General features: G+C 53.2%; 1 protein-coding gene across 2 annotated transcripts in view; it reads left to right on the top strand.

The window, feature by feature from the left end:
- The window catches only part of LOC128825756 (ras GTPase-activating protein 4-like), a 48,464-nt gene that overhangs the window by 8,526 nt on the left and 14,359 nt on the right, over nt 1-25,579 (top strand). For both annotated transcript variants that reach the window (XM_054008520.1, XM_054008519.1), the window contains exons 2-9: nt 5,983-6,039; nt 8,115-8,228; nt 11,728-11,789; nt 14,045-14,174; nt 21,187-21,268; nt 23,646-23,777; nt 24,826-24,917; nt 25,389-25,506. In XM_054008520.1, the coding sequence (XP_053864495.1) occupies nt 5,983-6,039; nt 8,115-8,228; nt 11,728-11,789; nt 14,045-14,174; nt 21,187-21,268; nt 23,646-23,777; nt 24,826-24,917; nt 25,389-25,506 (787 nt within the window). The remainder of the gene's footprint in view (nt 1-5,982; nt 6,040-8,114; nt 8,229-11,727; nt 11,790-14,044; nt 14,175-21,186; nt 21,269-23,645; nt 23,778-24,825; nt 24,918-25,388; nt 25,507-25,579) is intronic.

Below are 25,579 nucleotides of genomic sequence, written 5' to 3'. Positions count from 1 at the left end.
TCTGGTCTCTAACTAGCACCATAACCACTGAACCATCCTTCCTCTCTGCCGTTCTCTGGAGCAGTGAGCCAAATGGTTCCCAGGACTGTCTGATTCATTAGTTGTTGGCGCTGGCCGAGAAATATTGGAAGAGTTGGAAAATGCCATTGGGTTGAAATCAGAATGATTAGCGAGAGCATGTTGATCTTGACCCAACTTTCAATGGAAAAAATTTCAAAATGGTGTGCCGTTGAAATGGAGGGGTTGATTTCCATGGTTTTGTTTCATTTGGACTCTTGTTTTGGCTTTGATATTCTAAGTACGATCATATTTAATATTTTATTTCATATTGTTTCACAGTTGTTGAAGCAAAAGTTTTGATAAGGGCAGCTCCAGGGCCGGATTAAAACGTCTGAAGGGCCTGATGCAGCTCCTCCGGGCCATAGTTTGCCCACCCCTGATCTAGGGACGGACACTTAAGTGATGTAACTTGATACAGCCCCATTGGCCTCAATAAAGCTACAATGGTTTGCACCAGCTAGGAGCTGGTCCTTCATATCTAACCTGGAGTATGTAAAGAAACAATCTACAGACTAGTTTGCCCATATCTGACATTCCCCACATGTATTCCCTACGTACTTAATAGTTTGTCTAAGGCAGGAAATGTTGTCAGCAGTGGCCTATATTTAACAGAAGTTGATCCACTGATTTCATTTTAAAACCTGTCCAGAATGCAGTTGTAGCTCATTGAAATGCTGGGAGAAACACTGTCTTAGCAACCTGAAATTCCTTCCAGCAAAACACAGATTCAAATTATCAGCTCCCCGTAAAATGAAATTGCTTTGGAAAATGTGTTGTCAAATAATCACAGAGAATGTAAGTGAGGCGGGAGCAGGGAAAATGGTGCTGGTAACAGGACAAAAAGAAGGGCTCTTTAAAATAAATAAGGTCAGTTATTTATCTGAGGAGCCGGCTTTGGAAAGAACATGGGCATTGCCAGACTGGTCCATCCAGTCCAGTAACCTGTCTTTGACATTGGCCAGTACCAGATGCTTCAGAGCAAGGTGTAAGAAAGAGGCCCACAGTAGCGGATGTGGGAAAATCTATCCCCATATTAGGTCTCATCTTGGTCTAATAGTTAGAGATGCTTTCAGAATTATTGTTTTTACTTATCCATACTAATATTCAATCCCTTTCAGTCTAGGCCCCAATGATTTCATGTAGCAGTGAGTTCCACAGTTTAATCATTTCATTCTCTAAAGTGGCACGTAGGTACCCAAACCATGGGTGCCTCAGTACAGATTTAGCTGCTGCAACTTCAGGCAAGGTGTTGAAAATGGCGCCCTGCTGCGTTCAGCCGCCCCACCCCACTCTGAGATGGGTGTGAAGCACCAAACATGCTAAACAGATGAGGAAACGAAACCGCAGTAAGACTAAACCCACGTCTACCCACCACTGCTCTAGGACCATGCCCAACTCAGTGGCGCGGGTGCGAGCGACGGCGTAGATAGCTCTCCCCACCCCCCTCCCCCCCCAGCGCATTCATACGGTACTGAAAATGGCCACCAGAACCGGCGAGCTGTCTGCCTTCTGGTTGCTGCTAGACCAGTCCTGCTGAACTGATGTGGGTTCCCTTAGCGCTCTGATTACTAGTCGTCCCCCCCCCCCCCCGACACCCGCTCCCCCAAACGGCAGCTTTTGCTATTCTGGGGAGTAAGTTTGTGGCAGACAGCAACTGAGGGCAAAAAACTCAACCTAGCATAAAAGCAGAGGCCCAAACCCTGCCTGCAGTTTGCAGCCATGCGACTAATGTTTGTTTTTAGTCTATCAGCCACTTAACGCTCCTTGGCAGAATTAACCTTTCTGCTGGCCGGGGGAATTGTTGCTCCGGCTGCAAATCATTAAGACAGTTCTGTAGAATGCCGTGTTTGGGTCCCCCTCCGCCCCCGTTCCTTCCTTTGATTGGAAACTTCATCAAAACAGCAAATGTGCCAAAGAGGCTGCATTTACCACTGGCCTTTCCCTGCTTTACGCTTGCCCCAAGCCAGCACGGTGCTGCATAGCAGTGTGGGGGGCGGGGGGGGGGAGGGAGGAGGGGGTCTCCTTGCCCCGTTTCTCCTCAGAGTCAGGGTCCTGCTTTGACCTCTAGCCTCCCTTTGGGTGACCATGTCCGGCACACCGGGACACATGGTTTCTCCCTGTCCAGACCCTGTAATAGGCCTGATCTAAAGCCCACTGAAGTCAATGAGCTTTGGGTCAGGTGCCTTTTCTGTCTGGTGACCATCACCATGGTATCTGGGCACTTGTGCTGGTTTCCCCCAAACTCTTCCCCTCCTTGGCTATGCTACACCCTTATGGGAATCTCTCCCCATGGCCGTGATGGTGGGGGCGGAGTGGCACCAGCCTCTTTACCACCTTGTCTAGATCTGCTCCCCTCCCTGCTTGGTCAGCAGAGAGGCAGCCTGCAGGAGAGGGTGTGGTGTGGGGGGGCTCTAGCTGCCTGGTGGAGGCCAGAAGGAGGCGCTGTTGTGCGTGCAGCACAGGTGTGTCCTTTGAGAAGATGGATAGTGGTGGGGCCCTAGCGTACTCCACACCCACTTGGCGGGGACCACAGATGCTGTGCAGGGGGATTGCACGTCCCCGGATCTCAGAGTAGGATCGATTCTGGATGAAATAGAAAGCCCTGGCAGCCTGGAATAGCTGCTCCGTCTATCCTGAGTCCTCAGGGCCTTGCCTGGCTCCCTTTGTTTTAACAGCAAGTAACACTGGGAATCCGTTTCTCCCTGGAGAGCTGCCAGGACAGACACCCTCGCCAGAGCTGCTGGAAGGAGAAGTAAAGGTCTCTGTCGCCAGCAGGTAGCACTGAGCTTGGCGTGACCGTGGTCTGGTTAGCACTGCCGTCCCTGGGGTGCCGCGAAGAGCTGTCGACCCTGGTTACCCTGAGACTGGAATCGGTGTCCGCACCTCTTTAAAGAGCCGTGCTTTGAACACAGAACGCCCTTTCCAGCCCCAGGCCAGACGGAGGCTGAGTTGTGCTGGGAAACAGAGGACTGTGCACAGGCTGGCTTGAGATCACCAGGCTCAGTCCAAGGCTGAGGGGAGTTCTCCTTAACCCAGAGCTGGTAGGAATCCAGCATTAGCCTCTCGATCTGCAGCGTGTCGCCAAAGACCCCATTGGGCAGGGTTTGCATTAGGCCATCTGAGGGCTTTGCCACAGAGCAGGCTGGATGCGGAATCTGCCTGGGATTCCCCACATGGCTCTAGGCCACCAGGGCAGTCTTGCAGAATAACTTCTGGACATGCTTGTGCAATGAAACCCCACCGTCCCTGGGTCAAATACAGCTTGGAGGAGATCCCCAGCTCCGTTGATCAGAGGGGCCCATGCAGCTGTCAAACGGGAGTGGCTTTCAGTCAGTCCTGATCTGGGCCATCTGTGAGCCAGCGGCCAAGGCATGAAAGGTCTCCTCTCCTCTTCCGCTTCCTCTGAGCTGGGCAGCCTTTTGTTTGTGGGCTGGTAGGTTCATGCCATGTCTTTTTCCTAATGAAGAGCATCTAGTCCTAAGCCAATTGTTTTGACTGGATATCTGCAGCACAGTTGTGGTAAGGACCTGCCTGAAATCTCGACCCTCGAAGCCACCGAGCTAGAGAAGCACTATTAGCGCTCGGTGGGCTGTTTTTTCCCCTCCATGCTGATCTGTTGAGTGGGAATTCCGGCCATGACAAACCTTGGAGGGCACTGACCGATGGATCCAAACCTTGCCGGTTTTCTGACTGCCGCTTGCGCTGGTCAGTGCTCTCCTTTTTCCCTTTGAGTTCTGTGCCATCAAGACCTTAAGTCCACGTGCAGAAGGATCTAGTCTATTCCTTGACCTAGAAGTCACTTTCAGGCCAGCACCACTTAACTCCAGATGTTTGGATTGTCGGGTCAGCACTGGGTCAGTGTGCCTTCCTGGCTGGGAATTAACCCCCCAAACCCAGAGCACTGGAACTTCCTCTTTCGGGGCATAAGGATATCCCTCCTCCAGGACGTGCGGAAAGCCCCCTAAAGCCCATCCCCGGGGAGCTACGGGAATTTTTGTGGCTGTTAGGAACGTGTGTGGGGCATGGGTTGAGAGTAGCTGGATGTGCTACGGGACCCATATGCCAGACTGAGAGCGTTGGCTATGACGAGGGGTGGTGCTGGGCCTCCTGGAGTTAGTTCTCAGGACACCTGGGTTCAGTGTTGGCACAAGGTAAAGTCAAGGAAATATCACAGATCTTAACTTCCCCGTGCAGTTTGTCCAATGGGGGAAGGAGAGGAAGAACCCGGTCGGTGGCGTTCTCTGAGCCCCCCGGATCTTGGGGGAGCGGGGCGGGGTCCAACTGTGTCTCCTTTTTGCTGCCATGACACTGTAGGAAGCACTGCATCGCCAGCAGCACTAAGTCACTCTGGCTCGAGCCGACTGGTCGCAACAGCCAGCGCCTGATGGGGGAAGTTGGACGTGCTCAGATCCGGTGATAGAGCGGGGGGTTTTCCACCCCTGTTTTGGAAAGAAGAAAACTTCTTGGCAGCCAGAAGGACTGAGAGATTCCCAGCCAGGCACCTCTGTGTTTACAAGGAAGCCAGGGTCTGAGATTTATTTCCTTCGCGCCTGACCCTCCCCCATCCTCCCCCATTTGGACATTAGGAAAAAGTTCCTAACTGTCAGGGTGGTTAAACACTGGAACAAATTGCCTAGGGAGGTTGTGGAATCTCCGTCTCTGGAGATATTTAAGAGTAGGTTAGATAAATGTCTATCAGGGATGGTCTAGACAGTATTTGGTCCTGCCATGAGGGCAGGGGACTGGACTCGATGACCTCTCGAGGTCCCTTCCAGTCCTAAAATCTATGAAATCTATGAAATAATCCTGGATCCGTTCTTATTTCTGTTCAGTCCAGACACTGTCGGGTGAAAGGGCTTGCATAGATTTCTAAGGCCAGAATGTCCCATTGGACCAGGTTTTCTGACCTACACAGGCCAGTTTTTTTCACCTAGTACCTTGTGTTTGATGAAAGCCTCCAGAATGGCACCAGTCTTGATTTAGAGACTTCAAGAGATGGAGAATCCACCACTTACTTCCTTTGGTTTACAGGACTCTTCGGTTCATTTTATTTCCTAGTGAGCTTAGGGTGCCAATGACTGGTGCCTCGCTGACGGGCCTGCTCCATTTGGGTCTCAGAGAAATAGCCTGTCTACGCTGCTCCGATTAGTTTATTTATTATTTGCATCGCAGTAGGACCTAGATCGCCCTGCTAAGATCAGGTCTAGAAGAGCTGTTCTGGAGCTGGGAAGGGTGGGTATAGCAGGCAAGGCAGGACATGGATTTTACCTCCCGCTGTCCCAAAAAAGAGCTGATACTTGCTGTGTGATTGTATCAGCCCTTCCTTAGAACTGCCGACTGTGAGCATTCAAAAACCATGAGTCAGGCCTCGAGAAAGTCATGAGATTGGCTTAAAAACCATGAGATTAAAACCTCCCACAAAAACTAATAAACAGAGTCTCCTCCCCTAACACAACATGCCTCTGGAAGCCTGCTGCTAGCGCTCTAAGGATACGTCTACACTGCAAAATAAACCACCCAGCAGTGAATCTCGGAGCTGGGGTCTACAGGCTCACGCTTCAGTGCTAAAGACAGGCATGTAGATGTTCTCGCTTGGGCTCTGAGACACTCCCCCTCCCTTACCCCCACCAGGTTTCGGAGCCCAAACCCCAGCCCGAGGGGGAACGTCTACACTGATCTTTTTAAAGCCATAGCATGAGTCCAAGTCTGTAGACCAGGGCTCTGAGACGTGCTGCCCCGGTGTTATTTTGACAGGATAGCCGTACCCTTAGACAAGTGGACCGTGACTTGCATAGGAGGGAAAGGCCATTGTGACTGAAGAATGAAAGCTGGGTGCCTTCTTTCCCTTGTAGCAACTGAGGTTAGAAATTCCCTGGGCAGTGAAGTCTGTGCTAACATGGGCATTTTGTCTTTGTTTTGCAGCACGGGCAGCAGTGACCCTTACTGCATCGTGAAAATCGACAATGAAGCGATCATCAGGTTACTGACTCATCTGCTTGCGCTCTCTAATGCTCGTTCACGTGGTCTTGTGCTCTCGCTCTCTCTCTCTCTGTGCAGACTCTATCCTCAATAGGTGCAAATCCACTTAGCTCTGCTGACATCAGTTAAGTTAGGCCAATTGACACCGCTAAGGATCTGGGGTCCTGGTTTGGCTTTTGTTGTTGTTTTTTTCCCTTGAAGTGCTCCCTGGAGCACACGCTGATTTCTTCTGCCCCTCTAGAATGTGTGTTCCATGTGTAACATGTATATTCCGAAACTTGAAAAGCCAGCGGGGGACTAATCCCGAGTGCCGTGCAGCTTGGCGCAGTTTACAATATTTGCCATATATAAAAAAAGTTTGCTGTAGTTTTAGGCTGTTAGGAGCCAGTGATCAGAGAGACGTTTCCTTTCCATGCGAAATGACCATTAGGGAGGTTATGAATTTTTCCTCCTCCTGATTAGAGATTAATGTCATGTTGATCTTGGAACCGCTGGTAGAATTGTCAACTCCCACCCCTCCCCAAGCTGGTTCTGTAAACAAGAAGGAGCTATCAGAAAAGCTATTTCCCATCTCCTGTTTGTCTCATATCCTCTCCAGCAGACATTGCTTTTTATTCTCCTGGGTTCGGAGCAGAGGGGGCATGAACCTGAGGTTTTGTTTCCCGGCGATCCATGACAAGCCAGCGCTAAAGCCTGAGACGTGTGCTGTTCAAGTATGATGGCTAACCGGTGATAGAATGCTAGTGTAGACCGGGCAAGTTTAACACATGTTAGAGTGAAGTTCAACCAGCTATCTTGGCTCTACTCTGGGATCCGGACCAGCTAACCCGTATTAGAGCTGACAGCTCACCCTGTCTGCACTAGGACTCTAGTATGTGTTAGCGATCACATTTTAAAAAGGTGCTTTATTATTTTTTTTTAACTAGTGTAGACAGGAGGCTGCTGTTGATAGTCACACACACATCCTTTTGCTGCGAGGTCGCTGATAATCCCCAGCCCCAGGTTAGTAGTGACCAAAAGCTGTTCGCATCGGAGCGTGGTTTAGGACAGACAGTGATCAGAAGGTGGTCATCTGGTGGGTCTCAAATTTTTCCATGCCGTGATTACAATAGAGAGAACTCCCGCTCCCTCAAGCTCCTCTAACCATAAAGAAAGAGCCGCTCGGCATACTCTGCTAAAACCTGATTTTTTGACCCCCAGGTTGAGAGCCCGTAGTGTATCCAAATTAAAGTTCAGGGGGAACTGGAGTCTGGCTAGGACACACTACTATGGAGACTTTCCCTGGGTCCCTGAGGCTATGTCCACACTGCAGTGTAAGCCCAGGGTTCAAACACCGGCTCAAGTCTAACCCCCCTTCCATCTACACATAAATTGCACTAACCCAGGGCTCAGACCCAGGACCCCTCGGGGGTGGAGGGGCTGAACCTGAATCAAGCCGGGACCCAAGTTTCAAGCCCTGAGTTTTGCAGTGTAGATGCAGCCCCACTGGACTCATGCTCTGGGAGTTTGTCAAAAGTATCCCACAATTCCCTGGGCCAACTTCCTTTGTCCTCTGGACAGTCAAGTTTTCGCACACTGCACCATGAACAAAGGGCTAGAGCAGCCACGTTTTGGGGAGGGCACTGGGAAGTCTGGGATATGGGGGGGCTGGGCTCAGGCCCGCATAAGGCAGGGTCCTCACTGGAGTCCCAAGTTGGGACCCAGGGCTCCACAGTTCCTAACCTGAGGTTACAACTGAGTGTAGACACTCAAACCCCAGGTTAACAAACTCATGGTCTGCTAACTCGAGTTCTCCTAACCCTGGGCTGCCACTGCAGCGTAGACAGACCCTCAATGACCATGAATGGTCAGGAGAGCTTGGGAGAACACTTCACGTGGGGCTTTGTTGCATGAGGAAGCTGGTGTCTCCCTGTCCCTATACGAGTACTTGGAAACGACTGCGATGTCTACTGCAGAAGACCTCAGGTAGGTGTCTAGAGGAGGTACATCTCAATGAGGAGCGGATGGTTGTTTGGGAGACGGGTACCCACGCTCCCGGTAATGACTTGTGATTAAAGGGACCCTCTTCCCTCCAGGACGGCCACGGTCTGGAAGACGTTATCCCCATTCTGGGGGGAGGAATATGAGGTCCATCTGCCGCCCACCTTCCACAGCGTCTCCTTTTACGTGATGGATGAAGATGCACTCAGGTATGGTGTAGACGCCTCTCCGACTCTTCTCCTCACTCCCACCGGTGCAGCTCCGCTGGCTTCAGAGGAATTAGCCCTGACTCTCCCCAGAATGAGACTTGAGCCTTGGGACGTATCCATGGCAGATCTCTCTAGACATTAGTATTGTTGTTTGTTTGTAGGACAGTAGCACCAGGAGACCCCACTGTGCTAGACCCTGTACTTACCGTCCCTGCCCTAAATAGCTTACCCTCCAAACAGACAAGGCCCAGGAAGTGCTGTTACCCCTTCATTAAAAGATGGGAAACTGAGGCACAGATCAAGTGACTTGCCCAAGGTCACAAACGGACTCAGTGACAGGTCAGGCCATTGAACCTCCCAGGTGTCCACAGTGCCTTAGCCACAAGACCATCTTCAACTGCAAGGAACTAGGGAAGAGAAATGACCGATCTGTGTCTGACTTGGCGGGTTCTGCTGACTCGCTGCTCCCTCCTCTGACCCTCTCTGAGAAGGACGGGTGGAAAAAATCCAAATAAAATTGAAGCCAGGAGAGGCCAAACCCTCAGCACCATCGCTGCTGCATCGGGGAAGGCAAAAACCAATCGTTTCAGAACCTTCCACTGCTTAATTCACAGGCTGCCCTCAGTGCTGAATATGCCAGCATGTGCCTGACTGCCATGGGGCATTGGAGACCCCCTCCTCCTGCTGGAATCCTCGGCTCCATGGAGAAAGGCTCCTGAAGGGAAACTCTCCCTGCGTCCTGTGCAAACTCCGCTGGCCTGGGCAGCCGCAGCAGGGAAGTGCATGAGTGCCCAGAGGAGGTGCAGGGTGGGCTCACGGCAGTGGTGCCCGGCTCTGTGAGAGAGATGGGCAAGTCCTGAATGGCGATGCATGTAAAACAGGGCATTTCCACTGCAGTGATTTCTGGGCTGGACTAAGAACCACCAGCCGCCTCGGGCCCAGATCCTCATTTCGTTGACCTCAGTGGAGGGAATGTGCATCAGGGCTGTCCCACAAATTGAGGGGCTTCTTGTGAGCCCCTTGCTTTCAGCTACTGGGCCCCAAAGCTGCCTAGGAATGAAAACATTCTTTCTTCTAGTAGGGTCCGTAGGAATTTAAGGCTTTCCCTGTCTTGGGCACAATGTGCTTCCTATGCTCCTTGGCCAGAGAGGGGCATGGAATGTGTTTGGCTCTCGGGCTGCCAGCTGTGAACGAGGTGAGGGGTTTTCCCCCCATCCTAGGAGCTGCCCGATGCCTCCTGCTGGCGATGCAGGTGGAGGAGCTGAAGACTCAGCCATGTGGGAAGGTCTTTGGCTCCCCTGGAGATCAGCCGCTCCAGAACCACGCTCCTCACTTAGCTGCCTGCAGAGCATTTCAGATAATCGCCATCAGCTGGAGAACAGTGCCCTAGCCTGTGGGGGCTGGAACAATGGGATGGGGTCCCTGCAGGGTGAGATGGCCTCGTTTCTGATTCTCTCTCCTTGAATGTCAGGAGGACAGAGGGCCAAACCCCCCTGCAGGCTACACACCGGTAATTGAGGGCACAGTTGCTGGTCCAGCGTCGGATGCCAAAGGGTCTGGCTGTTCGGTGCGGCGCTGGGAGCACTGGTTAACACGTGGGAGAGGAAACTCCAGATGAGTGGTTACCCCATGGTCATGGAAGAGGAAACCCTTGTCCGCTTGATGCACAAGAGTGGACACAATCGAGTGGGAATGGAAGAGGATAAGCCGTTCAAATCTAGAGGGTGCAGATCTGCACTGTCAGCCCAATGGGGCCTGCCTTTGTGTGCGCACACATAGAATTTGCTAAGTGTGTGTAACTTTTTATGGGAATTTATTTCTCACAACAAAGGATTCAGGGTGAGAATGGCACCTCGCACCTGCCCACAACCCTACGATAACAAACCAGCACTCCTAAGCAACCCTACAGTAACACAACAGCATGTGCAGTGCCAGCAGCCACACAGTAGCAAACCAGCTCCCCGGTGACCCTACAATAACACACACATTGTGCCCGCGGCACAGGGGAAGAATAATTTTGACCGGCTGCCACGTTCCCTCTCCAAAGCAGCGTGTTGGAAGCCTCTGCCAGGATGGAGGGAGGCAGTGTGGTCCAGTGGACAGAACGCTGGACTGGGTCTCGGCTCTGTCACTGGGTCGCCTTGGGCATATCACGTCCCCACTCGGTGCCTCGGTTTCCCCATCCCAGCAGCAGCACTGATGCCATCTTGCCAGCCTCTAGTCATTGCTCTGGTACAGCGCTGGTGCCTGAGAGCGCGTGTGTGCATACATGTGTGCACCATGCGGGGGGAGCGATGGAGCCCCCGAGCATCGCAAGCAGATCTGGATCAGGAAGCTTAATCAAGCTAACCGGAAAAGGACCGTCCCCCATCTCCCCCCAGCCCTGACCTCACCCCCGCGAGGAGCCGGGAAGCAGCAAAAAGCAGGTCTCCATAAACAGGAAGGGGCCGGCCCCATGCCCAGGTGACAGGCTTGGCTGATTGCCCAGCAGCGTCTCTCTGAAACTGATCCCAACAGGCTAAGGGGGGCTCCCAGGGAGCTGCAATGTTTCCACGTCTCTCTGGCTCGGGCTCTTTAAAGGGGAACTTGCATTGCGTGTTCGTGAGCCCAGGAGGCCGCATCCTGAGCAGGCTGGAATGGGGAGGAAGCCTGGCCTAGCGGGTGGAGCCCAGTGCTGGGATTTGGGAGACCTGGGTTTTGCTCCCAGCTCTGCTATTGGCCAAGTCACTTCACCGCTCTGTGCCTCAGTTTCCCCATCTGTGCAATGGAGATAACGATACTGACCTGCTCTGTAAAGCTTTGAGACCTGCTGATGGAAAGTGCTGTTTGGAACTAGGTTGGCTGAATGGGGCTTGGGTTTGAGGCCAAAGCAGGGTATAGCCCCGATTCAGGACTGCATGTAAGCAGGTGTTTATGTCCTATTTGAAGGCATTGGGACTTCATCACAGGCTTAGGTACCGCCCTGATTGGGGCTGTGGGTTGGGCTGGGTTATGCCAATATCTTGTCTGCAGGGCCGGCTCCAGGCACCAGCCGACCAAGCACGTGCTTGGGGTGGCACCTTGGGGCAAGGCGGCACTCGAATTGTGTTTAATTTTATTTGGATTCGGCGGCATGGCGCTCGGAGGGGGGGCGGGGGCTTCGGGCTTCGCGGTGCTCGGAGGGGGGGCGGCGGCTGGCATGGTGCGGCGCTCGGAGGAGGGGCGGGGGCTTCGGGCGGCACGGGGGGGTGGGGCTTCGGGTGGCGTGGTGCTGGGGGGGCGGGGATTTCGGCGGCGCTCACGGGGGTGGGGGGCAGGGCGTTCCTGGGGCAGCAAAAAAGTTAGAGCCGGTCCTGCTTGTCCATGTCTGACCCAGGAAGCGAGCTAGCTCCACCCCTGAACCTGAACCATGGGGCTCTGACCTGGGGATTCGAACCGGCTGTCTGCAGGGGTTTGGCGTGTCGAGGTTTTACATTGGCTTGGCCCCTGCACTGCAAGGCGCTTTGTTTTGTTTCCCCAGCCGCGATGATGTTATCGGGAAAGTCTGTGTCACTCGGGACGTGCTGACTGCGCATCCGAAGGGTAAGGCAGATTCTCGCTCCAGCGGAGGCCGGGTGGGTTTGGTTTCTGTGCGTGCTGCCAGACGCAAACCAGCACCGTCCCGTTCCCTGGCGCGCTGACGATGGAAAGCAGCTTGGAGAGCCGCTTCAGGGAGATTGCACCGGTGGAAATGAAAGCCAGACTTGACCCCACAGCCGAGCACAGGCTTCAGCCAGCCAGAATTTCTCTTGTGGCTTCTCCCCTGCCATTTACGCAGCCCCATCAAAAGCCACAGACTTGCCTGGTTGCATCTAAGGGTAGATTTGAACCCTCAAGCACTACGACCCCTCTACTGCCCCAGCCCCTAGGTGGGAGTGAAACCAACAGCCTGTCAACGCTGCATGTTGCCACTGTATCCCAAACAGCGGGGCTGCGCCAGGCACTGTGCAGCTCCCCAGGGCACAATGCCTCGGGAACCGGGGGTGGTAAATGCAGTGGCATTTGATTTGGGGTTTGGGCTGTCACTCATTCCAGTCCCCCTGTAAATCAGCGCGGTCTCCAAGGCATGTGCGGCGACTAATTATCACTGCACGCAAAGCGTCTGTCTGCAAGATGCTGCCCCAGATCAGTTCAGCCTGGGTCCCGGTGCGCCGTCTGGCACTGTGCTTTGTCGGTGAGTGTGATCTCTAGCCCCTGCTGCGCTGTAGCAATAGCAGTTTTGCAGGGACTCGGCGAGGATTCGCTAAGGGCTAGCTTGCAGGAGCGTAGCTGCCCATTCCAGCAGGCTCCCGCTCCGTCTGGGCAGAGAGCGCCCCCCGTTCTGAGCACTGCCTAGCTGCAAGTTGCCAGAGCCCACGGGTGATCCGCCAGCCCTCCGTGCAAACGGGCGCCAGCCTGTACTCCTGACGCTTCCACCCAGGTTCGAGCTAGAGCTGGATCGAAGGGCTGCACGCCAAGAAGGAGCAGAGAGTGTTTCCTCCTGGCACAAAGGGAGCTCATCAGAACTCAATCTCCCACCTATATCAGGGATGAGTCATGCAGGTCTCTGGCTGCCCGAGTCCCCTCATCCTTGAGTAGGCAGCTCACGTCCTCGGCTTACTATTATCTAGCGGCTGGGCAAAGGCAGCGAATGCTGCGTGGGTAGAGGAGGAGGGGAGAGGGAACGCTGCACTGGCCTCCCGCCTGCGTGTGTCTGTCTGGGCAGCTGGGCCCAGCCCAGGGGAGGCTGCAAAAGGGAAAGGAGCTGCCCTAGGGGAGGGTCTGTCCGGATTTGTGAGGACTTGGGAACTATCTGGCTCTTTTAGACACCAGAGAGGCTAAAGATCGAGGTAAAGGGTCCTGCCCCACCCTGCTGCCCCACCCTGCTGCCCCTAGCAGCGAGAGGCTTTGGGTGGCTCAGGGGGTTGGTAACTGGGTACAGCGCCTTTCCCCGCCAGGCTGCTGGTTTGGGCCTGGTCTGAGGCCAGCAGTGACTGAACGTCGTTACCCTTTGGTGGCTGCTTGGCAGCCTCGCCTGCAAACTGAGCTGCTGGCCCGGTTCTTATGGGACAGGGCCTGCGTGGCGCATGCTGCCAGCCACCACTCGCGGTAACGGGCACCTGTGTCGGCAGTGGGGATAGCTGGAGTCTGAGTGGGCCTGGAAATCTAGATCTCCTCTCCCTCCGGGTTAGGCGTGGGGCTCGTTGGGGGGAAGGGCTCTGCAGAGAGACGACTTTGGGCTCTAAGCCTGGTGCCTTTTGCCAGCACTAAATTCACTGTCAGTCGGTCTCTTGTGGGGGGTAGTGTGAGCCGACTGTGTGGCACTGTGATGGGTCAGTGGTTTGGGCACTAGTCTAGTGAGGCCTTGTGAGACTCAGTCAAGTCCCTGCTCTGCCACAGACTTCCTGAGTGACCCTGGGCAAGTCACTTAGCCTCTCTATGCCTCAGTTCCCCAGCTGTACTGTGGGGAGGACAGCCCAGCCCTGCCTCCCAGGGGTGTTGGGAGGAGAAATGCATTAAAACTTGTGAGGCGGTTTGAGATCTCCTGATGGAAAGCCCTGCATAAGAGCGAGATATTAATATCCAGGCAGGGCTGCTGGAGACCTGGGGAGTGCGCCCTAGTGGTTAGAGTGGCAGACCACGTGTCAGGACGCCTGGGTTCTATTGCAGGCCCTGTCGCTGCTTCATTGTTTGATCGTTAGTAAGTTGCTTGAGCTCCCTACGCCTGCTTTCCTGTGCGGAAAACGGGCCTGGCCAGACAAACCCGTGGCAGGGAGGCACACGCAGCTTTCTCTACCAGCGGTTCTCTCTGTGCCTAGGCTACAGTGGCTGGCTGAACCTGACCGAAATCGATCCCGACGAAGAGGTGCAGGGGGAAATCCACCTCCAGATTGAGATCCTGGGCAGCGACGCGACGAGGAAGCTGCGTTGCAGCGTGTTTGAAGCCAGGTAAGGGGGTGGAGCAAGGCAGAGACCGGCCTGCGGGGAGGAAGCTGCTAATGCCCCTTTGCTCTCCAGGAAGAGTCCAGAGAAGAGCAATGAAACTGATCAGGGGCCTGGAAAGAAGGAGGGTTTTAAAACCTCAGGGCGTGCAATGTACCGGTAAGGCTGTAAAGGGGACGGGGGTTCGTAGAGGTGGGTGTAGTAGAACGAGAACAAAGGGACATCCAGTGATGTTACAGGGAAGTACAGTGGCTGGAACACTGGCCTGGGATTCAGGAGGCCTGGGTTCTATTCCCACCTTTGCCACTGGCCTGCTGGGTGAACTTGAGCAAGTCACGTCCCCTCCCTATGCTTCCATTTCCCCACCTGTAAAATGGAGCTAAGTATACCGACCTCCTTTGTAAAGCACTTTGAGCTCTGCTGATGACCGTGCTATATAGGAGCTGCGTATTATTATTACGTGGAGTATAATTAGCCTGTGGAACTCATTACCAGAGGATGTCACTGAGGCCAATAGCTTAACAGGATTTGGAAAAGGATCAGATGTTTATCTGGATATTGAGAAAGTTCCGTTAAAAAGGCTAAAACTCCTCCTGCTTCAGGCCATAGATCAACCAATAAGTGCCTGGGGTTGGGACGGAATTTCCCCTGGGACCAGATTATTCCATTCTGGGGTCTCTTGTCCCTGCCTCTGCAATGGCTGTTCCGGGCCCCAGTTGGGGACAAGACACTGGGCAAGATGGACTCTGTGTCTGCTCCATCCTGGCTGTCCTTGTGCGCACCGCACACACAACGCACGTCCGAATCCCTGATGCAGTTGGCAGAATAGCAGGCGCTAGACTGAAAAGGCGTTTCTAATGAGGCGTTAATCTTCCCTGCAAATCCAGCTGAGCTCCCTCCATCACGGCCCCTGTTAAATGAGTCCCAAGACCCCCTGCTGCTACTGCTACAACGGGTGTGAGAATCTGGTGCAGGTGGGGGCCACCGGTGGGCAACTGCTGTCTTGGTTTTGCCCTAAAGGTTGCCTTGGCTAGAAAATGAGTAGGTGGGGCTGGGGTGCCTAGCGCTGCTTGGAGGGGTGCACGGCAGGGCAGAAAGGAGTTATTCGGGGAGCTCCAAGGGATGTCACTAGGAGGGATGGAGGGGATGAACATCAGGCAAAGCTTCCTGCCCTTGGACGTTAGGCTATGGAAGAGGGTCCCCAGGAAAGTGGGGGGAGCCCTGTGGGTTCAGATACCGTAGAGTCAGGCTGGCCAAAGCGCTGCAGAGTGGGGGTGGACAGGCCGACTGCCCGGGGCTTTCCCTTCTCTGACACCTGCCGCTCTCTCTGCTGCGTGTGCTCAGGCTGGGTACCACCCTCCAGGGCTGTTGGGGAATCTCTGTCCCCCCAGACGGGCAGAGGTGTGGGATGCCCCGTCTGCCGCGGGGAGAGGAGGGTTCATGCCACACGGAACAAAGGGGACGTCTTCACTGCAGAGTTAGCCCAGGCGATCGGCCCCACTGCAAAGCCCAGCCCCGGTTATTTGGCACTCGCGGTGCTGCGCTCCCCTGGGTGAGTCACTAGGACTTCTGGGGACCCGTCCCATGGCTCTGAGCGCTGCAGTGAACTGAGCTGCTCTCTGGTGCTTTCCCAGGGAATTGTGAGGGGGTTTAGTGTGGGGGGCTGAGGGCAACACCTGGGTAAGAGCCTGGGTTAACTCTGCAGTGAAGATGCTCAGGGGCAGGATAATGGGCTGATGTGTGCAAGACCTTTTAGCGACTCGAAAATGCAGGGCCAGATCCATCCCGCTGGCTCCAGGTGAGTGACCCCAAGGACAGGCCTCTCCTTCCTCTGTTCAGTCTCTGCGTAACCATTTCCTCCCCGGGGCCTGGGTTCCGCTCCTGGAGGCAGCTTCATGTCTGGCCCTGACTCTGCCATTGGAGAGCCGTGAGGCTCGGGGCTTGCGGGCAGTGCCGGGCTGGCGAGGGGGGCCTTGCCGCTGTGGTGTGGGCGAGACTGTGCCAGCTGCTGCTGGGCGATTGCTCCAGGGTACCAGCCTCCCCAGGCATTCGCTAGTTGGGGCTCGGTGACCCGCGAAGGCTGCGCAGATGGGAAGCCAGCGCTCTGTTTGGGCAGAACGCCCTTGAGGCAGCTCTCTAGTCCGCCCCCTCAGAGCAGCCAAGTGGCCCAGTCTGCGCTGTCAGCCAGGCACGGGGGGGGGGGGGGGGAGGAGAAGCCCCCGGGGAGCTGCAGGGAATCCGCTTCCCCAAGCCAGCCAGCTGCGTGGAGTTCCCTTCCCTGTGACTCCCCGCTCCGCACGATTTCCCTCCATCCCTCGCTCTCTTGACCTTTCCACTGGCTCTGTGGGGGGGGGGGGGGTACCCTGCACAAGAGCAATGACCAGCCGGTCTCTAATCGCAGTCAGTCTAATGCCCAGGAGCCTTGTTCCAAGGGCTACGTGGGGAGGGTACAGCAGGCCGCCTACGGGAGAGATTCGGACACAATTTCCTTCTGGTGTCTGCCCGGCCGCATGGAGTGATTCTCTCTAATACGAGCTGGCTTCTGTCTTGCTCTGAGCCAGCCTGCCTGCGGGCAGGGATCCTGGCACGCCTCCCTTTGCGGGCGGCTCTTGTCCAAGTGACGTTGCAGGGGGAATTTAGGGAGGAATCTGGTCAGGATCCCGGGGTTTCTCTTCCCAGGGGATCCTAATGAGCACAAGTGCTCAGGGCCACTTTCATCTGAAAGGCAGCATGTCCTATGTGACACGTAACCCCCGGGGTACGGTGCGCCTGGGATATTGGTTCAGTACGCAGTGATTCAGCTACTCCATCCAAAGTGCAAATTCCTGGAGTGCACCTACCCAGGTACTCAGCAGTAGTCCGTAGCGGTGGTATTATTTTTCTATTAACGAACAATAAGGAATTAATATTCATACAGTGGTAGCACCTACGGTCCTGATATCGACCGCAGCCTGTGGGTGTGGGTCTAGTCCCTCTTTGGTGGGGCAGGAGGAGAGAAGGCAGCCCCCTCTTTGCTCTGTTGGCCTCTCCGATCACTGAACTGCATCATCAAAGAGTCTGTGGGTTGCCCCATTATTGTTGGGCTTCATTATTTTCCATGTCAGCTAACCCTGCCCCTCCACCCCCCATCTCCCTGCTGCTGGGGGAAGCGCTGAGTGCAAATTCTAGGGGCGAGTGCCAGAACCTGCGACTCGCCATGAAACAAACGAGCCCCTTTTGTGACTCGTTCTGGGAAGTGCCTCACTGGCCGACCCTGCGTGTGGCTTTGACGCTTTGCACACGTAAGCCCGGCAGCAGCGGGTGGCTTTTCCTGGCTAGCAGTCGGTGACTCACCCTGCATGCGGATGGCACCGGTCACATGGCTCCGACCCGCCCTGTGGATTCTGGAAAGGGAGCACTTGCAACACGTTAGTCTCTTTTATTCCCTAATTAAAGAGGAGGATTCTGGTTTGGGTGTCTGGCTATTTTTAGCTTCTGTCCCTGGCGTCACTCCGCTCCTTCTGGGGAGCTCTGCTGAGTGTGTTGATTTGCGCTAGCTGAGGAGCCAGCCCGTATGAGTCAGACAGACTGCGTGGAAATGCGTCTTCCCCACTAGTCTTTGTACCTGCCAGTTCTCTCTAAGGCAAATAATAATCCTTCATAAAATGCCCTGGAGCCCTGCACACATCAACCCCGGTTAAAAGCAACATCACACAGGGATCTCTGCCATTTGAATTCTGAACAGTGGGGTCGGCCGAGCTCTGCCTTGTTAATAAAGGATCGTGTAAGTGATCAGAAGTGCTTTGACGCAACCATGGACGTGTTTAGATCTCAGGGAAAAGCTTGGCGCGTGGGAGGCAGAGCGAACTCGGCTGTAATAAAATGAATATGAAGGGGGTGTCATGGGAGTCACACGTACACACGCTCTGCTCTGCCATTGAGACTTTGCTTTTGTTCTTTCTTGGCCCGTCGTTCCTTTATTTGAAGCCATCCAGACTAAAAATACACCTACGGAAGGCCCTAAGCATTTTATTCCCAGTTTGTCAGCACCCCACAACGTGAACTTTGCCATGGAAAACCTACGTCAGTGGAAATAATCTCTTGGTCTAGTTTAAAGCGGGTGGGAATTGTCTTGCTAAAGAGTGCCGTGGAGAGCGGGTAATAAACCGGGCTGGCCGCGTTTTCAAAACCACAAGGGTTCCATTGAACTGCTCTGAAAAGACATGGGGGATGCCCCATGTGGAAATAATTTGTCTAGCTACAGAGAGCCTTAGTTGGAGTGGTGCTTGGATTTTGACGTGTGTGTGTGGGGGGGAATAAGGGCACTTTGGGGGGGCATATGTGTCTCCATAAGTTATAAAGTCAGAAGGCATATTGGTAGAAATATTTCAGACAATTCTAGTGCAAATTCTGCTGGAATCTGATCGATTTCATGCCGCCTTCTAACACATCAGTGTCAGCAGCTGCGTTGAGCAGTCAGCAAGGGGTTTGCCTCTAGGGAGGGCGTCTCTCGCCAGAGATCAAACCCAGTTACCGTAAGCAACAAAAGAGTGAGAACGCTGCCTCGGGCCTGGAGTGAAGCACGTTCCCGAAATTAGCATGATGTCGATGTATAAATCGGTAGCGTGTCCTTATCTGAAATAATATATCCCCCCCTGGTCACGCAACATTGAAAAGGATAGCGCAGGAGTAGAGAGGGCTCAGACGACAGGAATGATTAGAGGTCTGGAAAAAGGAGCGCGAAAGAGAGGCCTGCTTACCTGAGCGAGGCGACACACTGCCATAATGAATGATGGAGAGAAGGTAGATCAGGCCTTTCTGTTCACTCTGTCTTGTAATGTAAGTACAAGGAATGTCGCTGACAGACACACATGAAGAAATAAGTGTTTACTCACCGTGCAGTTGGCCTGTGGAACTCCTCGCCACAAGATGTCACTGAGGCCAAGAGCTTAGAAGGATGGCGAAAGGGATTGGCCATATGTGAATAATGAGAAGCTCCAGGGTTACGATAGTGGGGATGAAAAGAGAAAGGTGGGAAGGAATGTAAACTCTCGTTCTTCCAGCTAGCCTCTGACTGATGGGCGTTAGAAAGATGACCCCTCTGAAGCAGCTGATATTGGCCACTCCCAGAGACGGGCTATTGGACCAGTCTGCAATTCCCATGACCGGGGGAGCCTAGCCTGATGCTCCCAAAGGAGTTCTCCCCCGTCTTCCCCCGAACACCACTGTTGTTGGCTTTCCCCCGAGCACTCTGTCAAGGCTGCTTCCCCACTTTGAACTTTAGGGTACAAATGTGGGGGCCTGCATGAAAACTTCTAAGCTTAACTACCAGCTTAGATCTGGTCCGCTGCCACCACTCCCAAAATGCTAATTCCCTTCCCTGGGTAGCCTTGAGAGACTCTTCACCAATTCCCCATTGAATACAGATCCAAACCCCTTGGATCTTAAAACAAGGAGAAATTAACCATCCCCCTCCTTTCTCCCACCAACTCCTGGTGGATCAAGATCCAACCCCCTTGGATCTAAAAACAAGGAAAAAATCAATTACCTTCTTAAAAAGAAGGCTTTTAATTAAAGAAAAAGGTAAAAATCATCTCTGTAAAATCAGGATGGAAAATAACTTTACAGGTAATCAAACTTAAAGAGCTCAGAGGAAGCCCCTCTAGCCTTAGGTTCAAAGTTACAGCAAACAGAGATAAACACTCTAGCAAAAAGGTACGTTTACAAGTTGAGAAAACAAAGATAAAAACTAAGACGCCTTGCCTGGCTGTTTACTTACAAGTTTGAAATGTGAGAGACTTGTTCAGAAAGATCTGGAGAGCCTGGATTGATGTCTGGTCCCTCTCAGTCCCAAGAGCGAACAACCCCCAAAACAAAGAGCACAAACAAAAGTCTTCCCCCCACCAAGATTTGAAAGTATCTTGTCCCCTTATTGGTCCTTTGGGTCAGATGCCAGCCAGGTTACCTGAGCTTCTTAACCCTTTACAGGTAAAAGGATTTTGGAGTCTCTGGCCAGGAGGGATTTTATAGTATTGTACACAGGAGGGCTGTTACCCTTTCCTTTATAGTTATGACACGCTCATACAAAGAGCAGGGGACACTGAGCTGCAGTTAGCCCTTGGTTACCAAGCAACAGCTGGCACCCCGGGATACCACGCCGCTGGCGGCTTTCGGTGGCCAGTCTGGATCGCCCAGTGCTGCCAGACCTGCACCTGTCAATAGCCCTACCCCACCAAGGGATCCTGGGACAGCGTTTCCTGCTCACGCCACAGCCCTGTGTGACGCGTACAGGAGCTCTGTGGAAGCAGCTGGTAGCCCATGGGGAATGAAGTTATTGCCCTTCTCTCCTAGCCCTGACTGGGGCACATGGGAGATCCCTCCCTGGATCCGTGACTCCCCCTCCTTCCCATCAACATTCACACCAGTTATGGACATGCAGCTTGTTCCGCTTCCTTCCTCTGGCCCTGTACGCATGCAGCAGTGAGGAGTAACAGAGGAGGGACCACGCATTTGAAAGCTGCTTTGGTTAAGTAGCAGATTCCTTTATGGTGCGCACCATGAACTGGCCCCCGTTCCTTTGTGCTTTCAGTGGGAAGAGTGAGGATCTTGCAGGTTCCCTTAAAACAGGCAGAACTGGGCAAAGAACTGATTTTTGTTTTGTTTTTTTTGTTCAGTGGCAGTTCCAAAAAAAAACCTCTCTTGTTTGTTTCCGGTTGATCCACAACAAAATTTTTTTTTTTTGAAAATTTCCAACAAAAATGAAACATTTCATTTAAATTTTGAGCATTTTTTTAATTGTATGTTTTTTACGTTGGTTTCAATAAAACTGAAGGAAATTTCTAAATAAAAAGTCACTTGGAAAACGTCCAAACGAACCGTGTCCAAAATGAGTTTGGTTCTGGGCCGACGCCGATTGGCGAAATGTTTTGGTCGACCTTAATCTGCATTTTGCACTGACCTGTTTCAGTTGGAAAATGTTGCCAGCTCGAGTCAGAGGCTCTCTTGTGCCAAGGCCCTTCTGATTCCTCCTCTCTCGCAGGGATTTGGCTCGGAAAGACCGGAACGGCGCTTCCGATCCCTTCGTCAGAGTTCGCTACAACAGCAAGACCCAGGAGAGCTCGGTGAGTCGAGAGAGCTGGGCGGGGTGTTTGAGTCCATTGTGGGGACAGGGAGGAATGCAGCCCATGCTAGAAACTCCCTTCTGCCTTTCCCTTCCCCAAGGGGGGAACCAGGGAGGCAATCAGCATGGTGAGTCCTGTTCCCTTCGTGGACACAGCATGAGGGGAGGAGGTTACTCTTGGATGGATCAGTGAGTTACATGTGAGCATCACTGGGACCAGAGCGCTAGGAGCCTCGTTCTGTGCGGATGTTCCGTTGGCGCTAACGGGGTGGCTCAGGGGAGGTGTACGTCAGGCCAGAATTTAGCTCTTGTCGTGTTCAGGACTCAGGGAGGGAAACCGCTCAGGTGCGACGGCGTGAGCCATTTCGGTGACGTTATTTTGGATAGAAGACGAACTGCCTCGGGATGGGCCTGACCCAGACTCCCGAGATCTGAGCGACCCCAGGCTTTGGGAGGGGGGGATTGGCACCTCGATCGAAACGTTGCAGCGCGGCCCCATTTCTAGTGCCCTGTTTGACTCCTGTCGTTGCCAGGCTCACAGCTCGGCACAGTCTGTATCTGGCCTAGGCTTCTTTGCAGTGACCTAGTAGAGGAGTATAAATTAGCTCCAGACACGTGAGCATGGACTCTCAGTCCAGGTCAGCACCTCCTGCCTAGTAGAGCAGGGACAATCCGACTGGTACTGTCTGGTTACGGGGAAGTAGTTAGGCCCATCTGGGGAAGGGATGCAGTTGCTCTCTCGACATATGGCAGGAGGGTAAATGCTAGGGAGGGGGAAGAGCAGCTGAAGCTAAATGACAATCTTGGCACAAGAACTAATGGCGATTAAACTGACCCTGAAAAAACGGAGGCTGGAAATTAGAAGGCTCCTGACCATGAGAGAAGTGAGGCTCTGGAATGCAACAGGAGTAGTGGGGGCAAGAAACCTACCTGGTTTTAAGGTGGGGCTTGATAAATTTAGGAATGGGATTCTTGCCCGCAATAGCAGCGTACTAGACTCAGTGACCCAGGAGGTCTCTGCAAGTCCCGTGTTCCTGGATAGCAAACCATGCATAGGAACGATCTAGAGCCGCTAACTGTTTTCCTGTGGGAAGAAGTCAGCAGAGTGAGAGATCTGCTGACCCTGGGGATGGAAACGTAGGTAGTTTAGACCTAAAGTTTAACGTTTGTATAGTTAGGGGTTTTTTGTTTTTAAAGAAAGTTTTACCAGAGCTAATAGGAATCGAAATGATTGCACAATTACAAATGAAAAAAGGCATCAGTGCTGACAACCACAAACGTCCCCTCAAAAATAATGAGATTGGCTTAAAAAAAATTGGATTCTTTTTATTTGCCTTTGCTGTTCTTGAACCTTTGGGTCACATTTTTGCCTTTGAGAGCTAGAAACTTACTTCTATAAAATGAAAGCTACGATTTCCCCCCCATAATCACATGACTCCAGGAGCTGGGGCTTTCAGTGAAACGTGTCCTATGGCAAGACTCACTATGAAATCACAAGCGTGGTAACACTGAGTAATGGCAACAGGGGGCTGTGAGGAGTGAGGGTTAATGTTTGTGTTTGGGATCTAAACCTGCTGTAGTGCATGAGAATCAAAGGCCTGAATTCTTAGTGACACTAAGGCCCCACTACACCACTCTAACAGGGAAAAGAGGCCTTCTAGTGGTCTTAAATGTAAATTTATATGCACTTTAGTGCCGCTTTAGATTGCCAGAACCATTGACAAGGCCTTAGAGTAACTAGGAATCTGGGCCTCAGCAGTGAAACTGATTAGAAAGAGAAAAGACGGGTGAAATTTGATGAGCGTAATTCCGCTGCCCAAAGGGCAAAAAGGGAACTAAGAACAGCCAGGGTGACAAATCGATGGAGACTGGCTCCAAAAGCCCAGACTTCGTTAGACATCTGTATTTGAATTTTGCATATGCCACCTCTTTTTATAACGGGCTGCTCCAAACCCTTGGCCTCTCACCACTCCTCAGCGCTGAGGGGTTGGAGATCTAGCTCTGGCGATTGTGGCTTGAGGGCGTCTCTGACGCTCCCTGTCCTGGGCCTTGCGTGGTCCCTCACACTGTGCAAAGTGGGCCTGAGGCACATTGCACTGATGCGGACGACCACACAAGGTGCAGAGCCGCAGTGAATCGGGTCAGGAATCAAGGCCGGGAAGAATCGGGCATTAGGCTTTTACAATTCTTCCCACGTTGATAATCTAAGGGCGGTTAGTGACACAGGTAAGAACACACTCTTTTTAAAAAAAAAAAACATTATTTTTCCCTTGGTGACTCGGTGAGACGCTGGTCCCTTGTCCTGCGCTGCTTAGTGGAGGATTACAGATCCCGCTTGGGAGGGTGATTAAAGCTGTATTGCTTTGCCCTGCCCAAAGGTGGTCAAGAAATCCTGCTACCCCCGCTGGAACGAGACCTTTGAGTTTGACCTGGACGAGTCAGCCACAGAGAAGCTCTGCATTGAGGTGTGGGACTGGGATCTCGTCAGCAGGAACGACTTCCTGGGGAAGGTGAGGGGCGACCGCCAGCTGATCCGAGCCACCTCCATTGGCCTGGTTCTTATACACTCATTAGGATTAATATTTAATAAGCTTCATGGATCAGACATTGAGGTCCAGTTCCAGCGCGGCCACTGACTCCCTCTGTAGCTTTGGTAAGCCATGTTGCCACCCGGTGCCTCAGTTTCCCCCATCTTTAAAATGGAGGCAGGATGGCCCAGTGGTCAAGGTGCTAGTCTGGGACTCAGGAGACCTGGAGTCAATTCCCAGCTCTGCCACAGCCTTCCCGTGTGACCTTGAGCAAGTCCTGTAGCCTCTCTGTGACTCATCTGTACCAGGGGATGGCAGCACCGCCCTGCCTCGCAGGATAAGCGTGTTAAAGATGGGGAGGGGATCAGGTACTTCCCATCACTGTAAAATCCAAGAGAGAAAATTAGATACTTAGATAGAAACACCTAAGTTAGGATGAAATAATTCTCCCTTCCTTTGCAAAGTGCTGCCAGTCCCTCGGTGAAGTGTTTTCATTATTATTTTATCCAAACCACTGAAGTTCCGGGGCAGGCTGGGGGTTCAGATAGAAGCATTTGGGTCTGGGCCATCTCTAGGCTAACAGCCAACATCCTGAGGATGGCCTAGAGGAGGAAGGGGGCGTTCAGGATTACCGGGTATCAGTTCCCATCTTTGCCACATCCTTCCCGTGGGACTTCACGGCAAGTCACCCGATCTCTCTGGGTCTCCATTCCCCATCTGAAATCCTTTCTCCCACCCTGTCTCTCTTGTCTGTTGCACTGTAAGCGCCTTGGGGGAGGGGTGGAAGGGGGGACAGTCTCTCATTATGTGCACGGACAGCGCCTAGCGCCATGGGGGGCCCTGATCTCAGTTGCTGCCTCCTAGGTGGTGGTGTAATACGTGCAATTGGCCATGAGAACGAGCTAACGGTGAGAGAAGTAGCAGGTGACACTCGTCTCAACTATTCCAGAAGTGATTCGATAGCGAAAGTGCCCTGTGGTAACCCGGTCGGTTTTCCTTGCCAGCTTTCTCCTCCTGCGTTCCTTCCTAGGTGGTGTTTAATATCCAGGGGTCACAGACCATTCAGCAAGAGGAAGGATGGTTCAGGCTGAGGCCAGATAAATCCAAGCCCAGAGTGGATGAGTGAGTCTGTCTTTATCCAGTTACGTTTTCGGGCCATAAAATGCAGAGAGAACGCCAGGGGATTCAGCAGGGGGCGCTCTCCCTCCGAGGCAGTGGTGACCCCATCGTTCCTGGGGCTTGCAGAGAGCAGGGCGGGCGATGCAGTAGGGAGCGCTCTCCCCTCTGCGTCTGTATTTCTGTGCCAGCCCTTTCGAGGGGACGCCCGTCCATGGGATTTCTGCGCACCACGATCGGGTGGGTGTCCTCGTTGGTCCTGGCACACGTGGTATCTTATAGAAACATAAGAGTGGCCCTACTGGGTCAGACCAAAGATCCATCTAGCCCGGTATCCTGTCTTTTGACAGTGGCCAATGCCAGGTGCCCCAGAGGGAATGAACAGAACAGGTAATCATCAAGTGATCCATCCCCTGTCGCCCATTCCCAGCTTCTGGCTTCTCTCCACTCTTTGGTTCTGTGCTCCGTCCATTTCAGAGGCAACCTGGGCTCCCTGCAGCTGCAGGTGAGGCTTCGAGATGAGACGGTGCTGCCAGGCAGTTACTACCAGCCTCTGGTCCAGCTGCTGTGCCAAGAAGTAAAAGCGGGGCCCAAGGTGAGCTGGCTGCACCACACCATCCCACGCAGAACACAGCCGGGAGGCTGGGCACGTGGCTAGTCTTTCCCGG

This window comes from Malaclemys terrapin, chromosome 18 (assembly GCF_027887155.1).
Source record: "Malaclemys terrapin pileata isolate rMalTer1 chromosome 18, rMalTer1.hap1, whole genome shotgun sequence".
Classification (NCBI taxonomy): Eukaryota; Metazoa; Chordata; order Testudines; family Emydidae; genus Malaclemys; species Malaclemys terrapin.
This window is presented reverse-complemented; position numbering and strand designations above follow the sequence as displayed.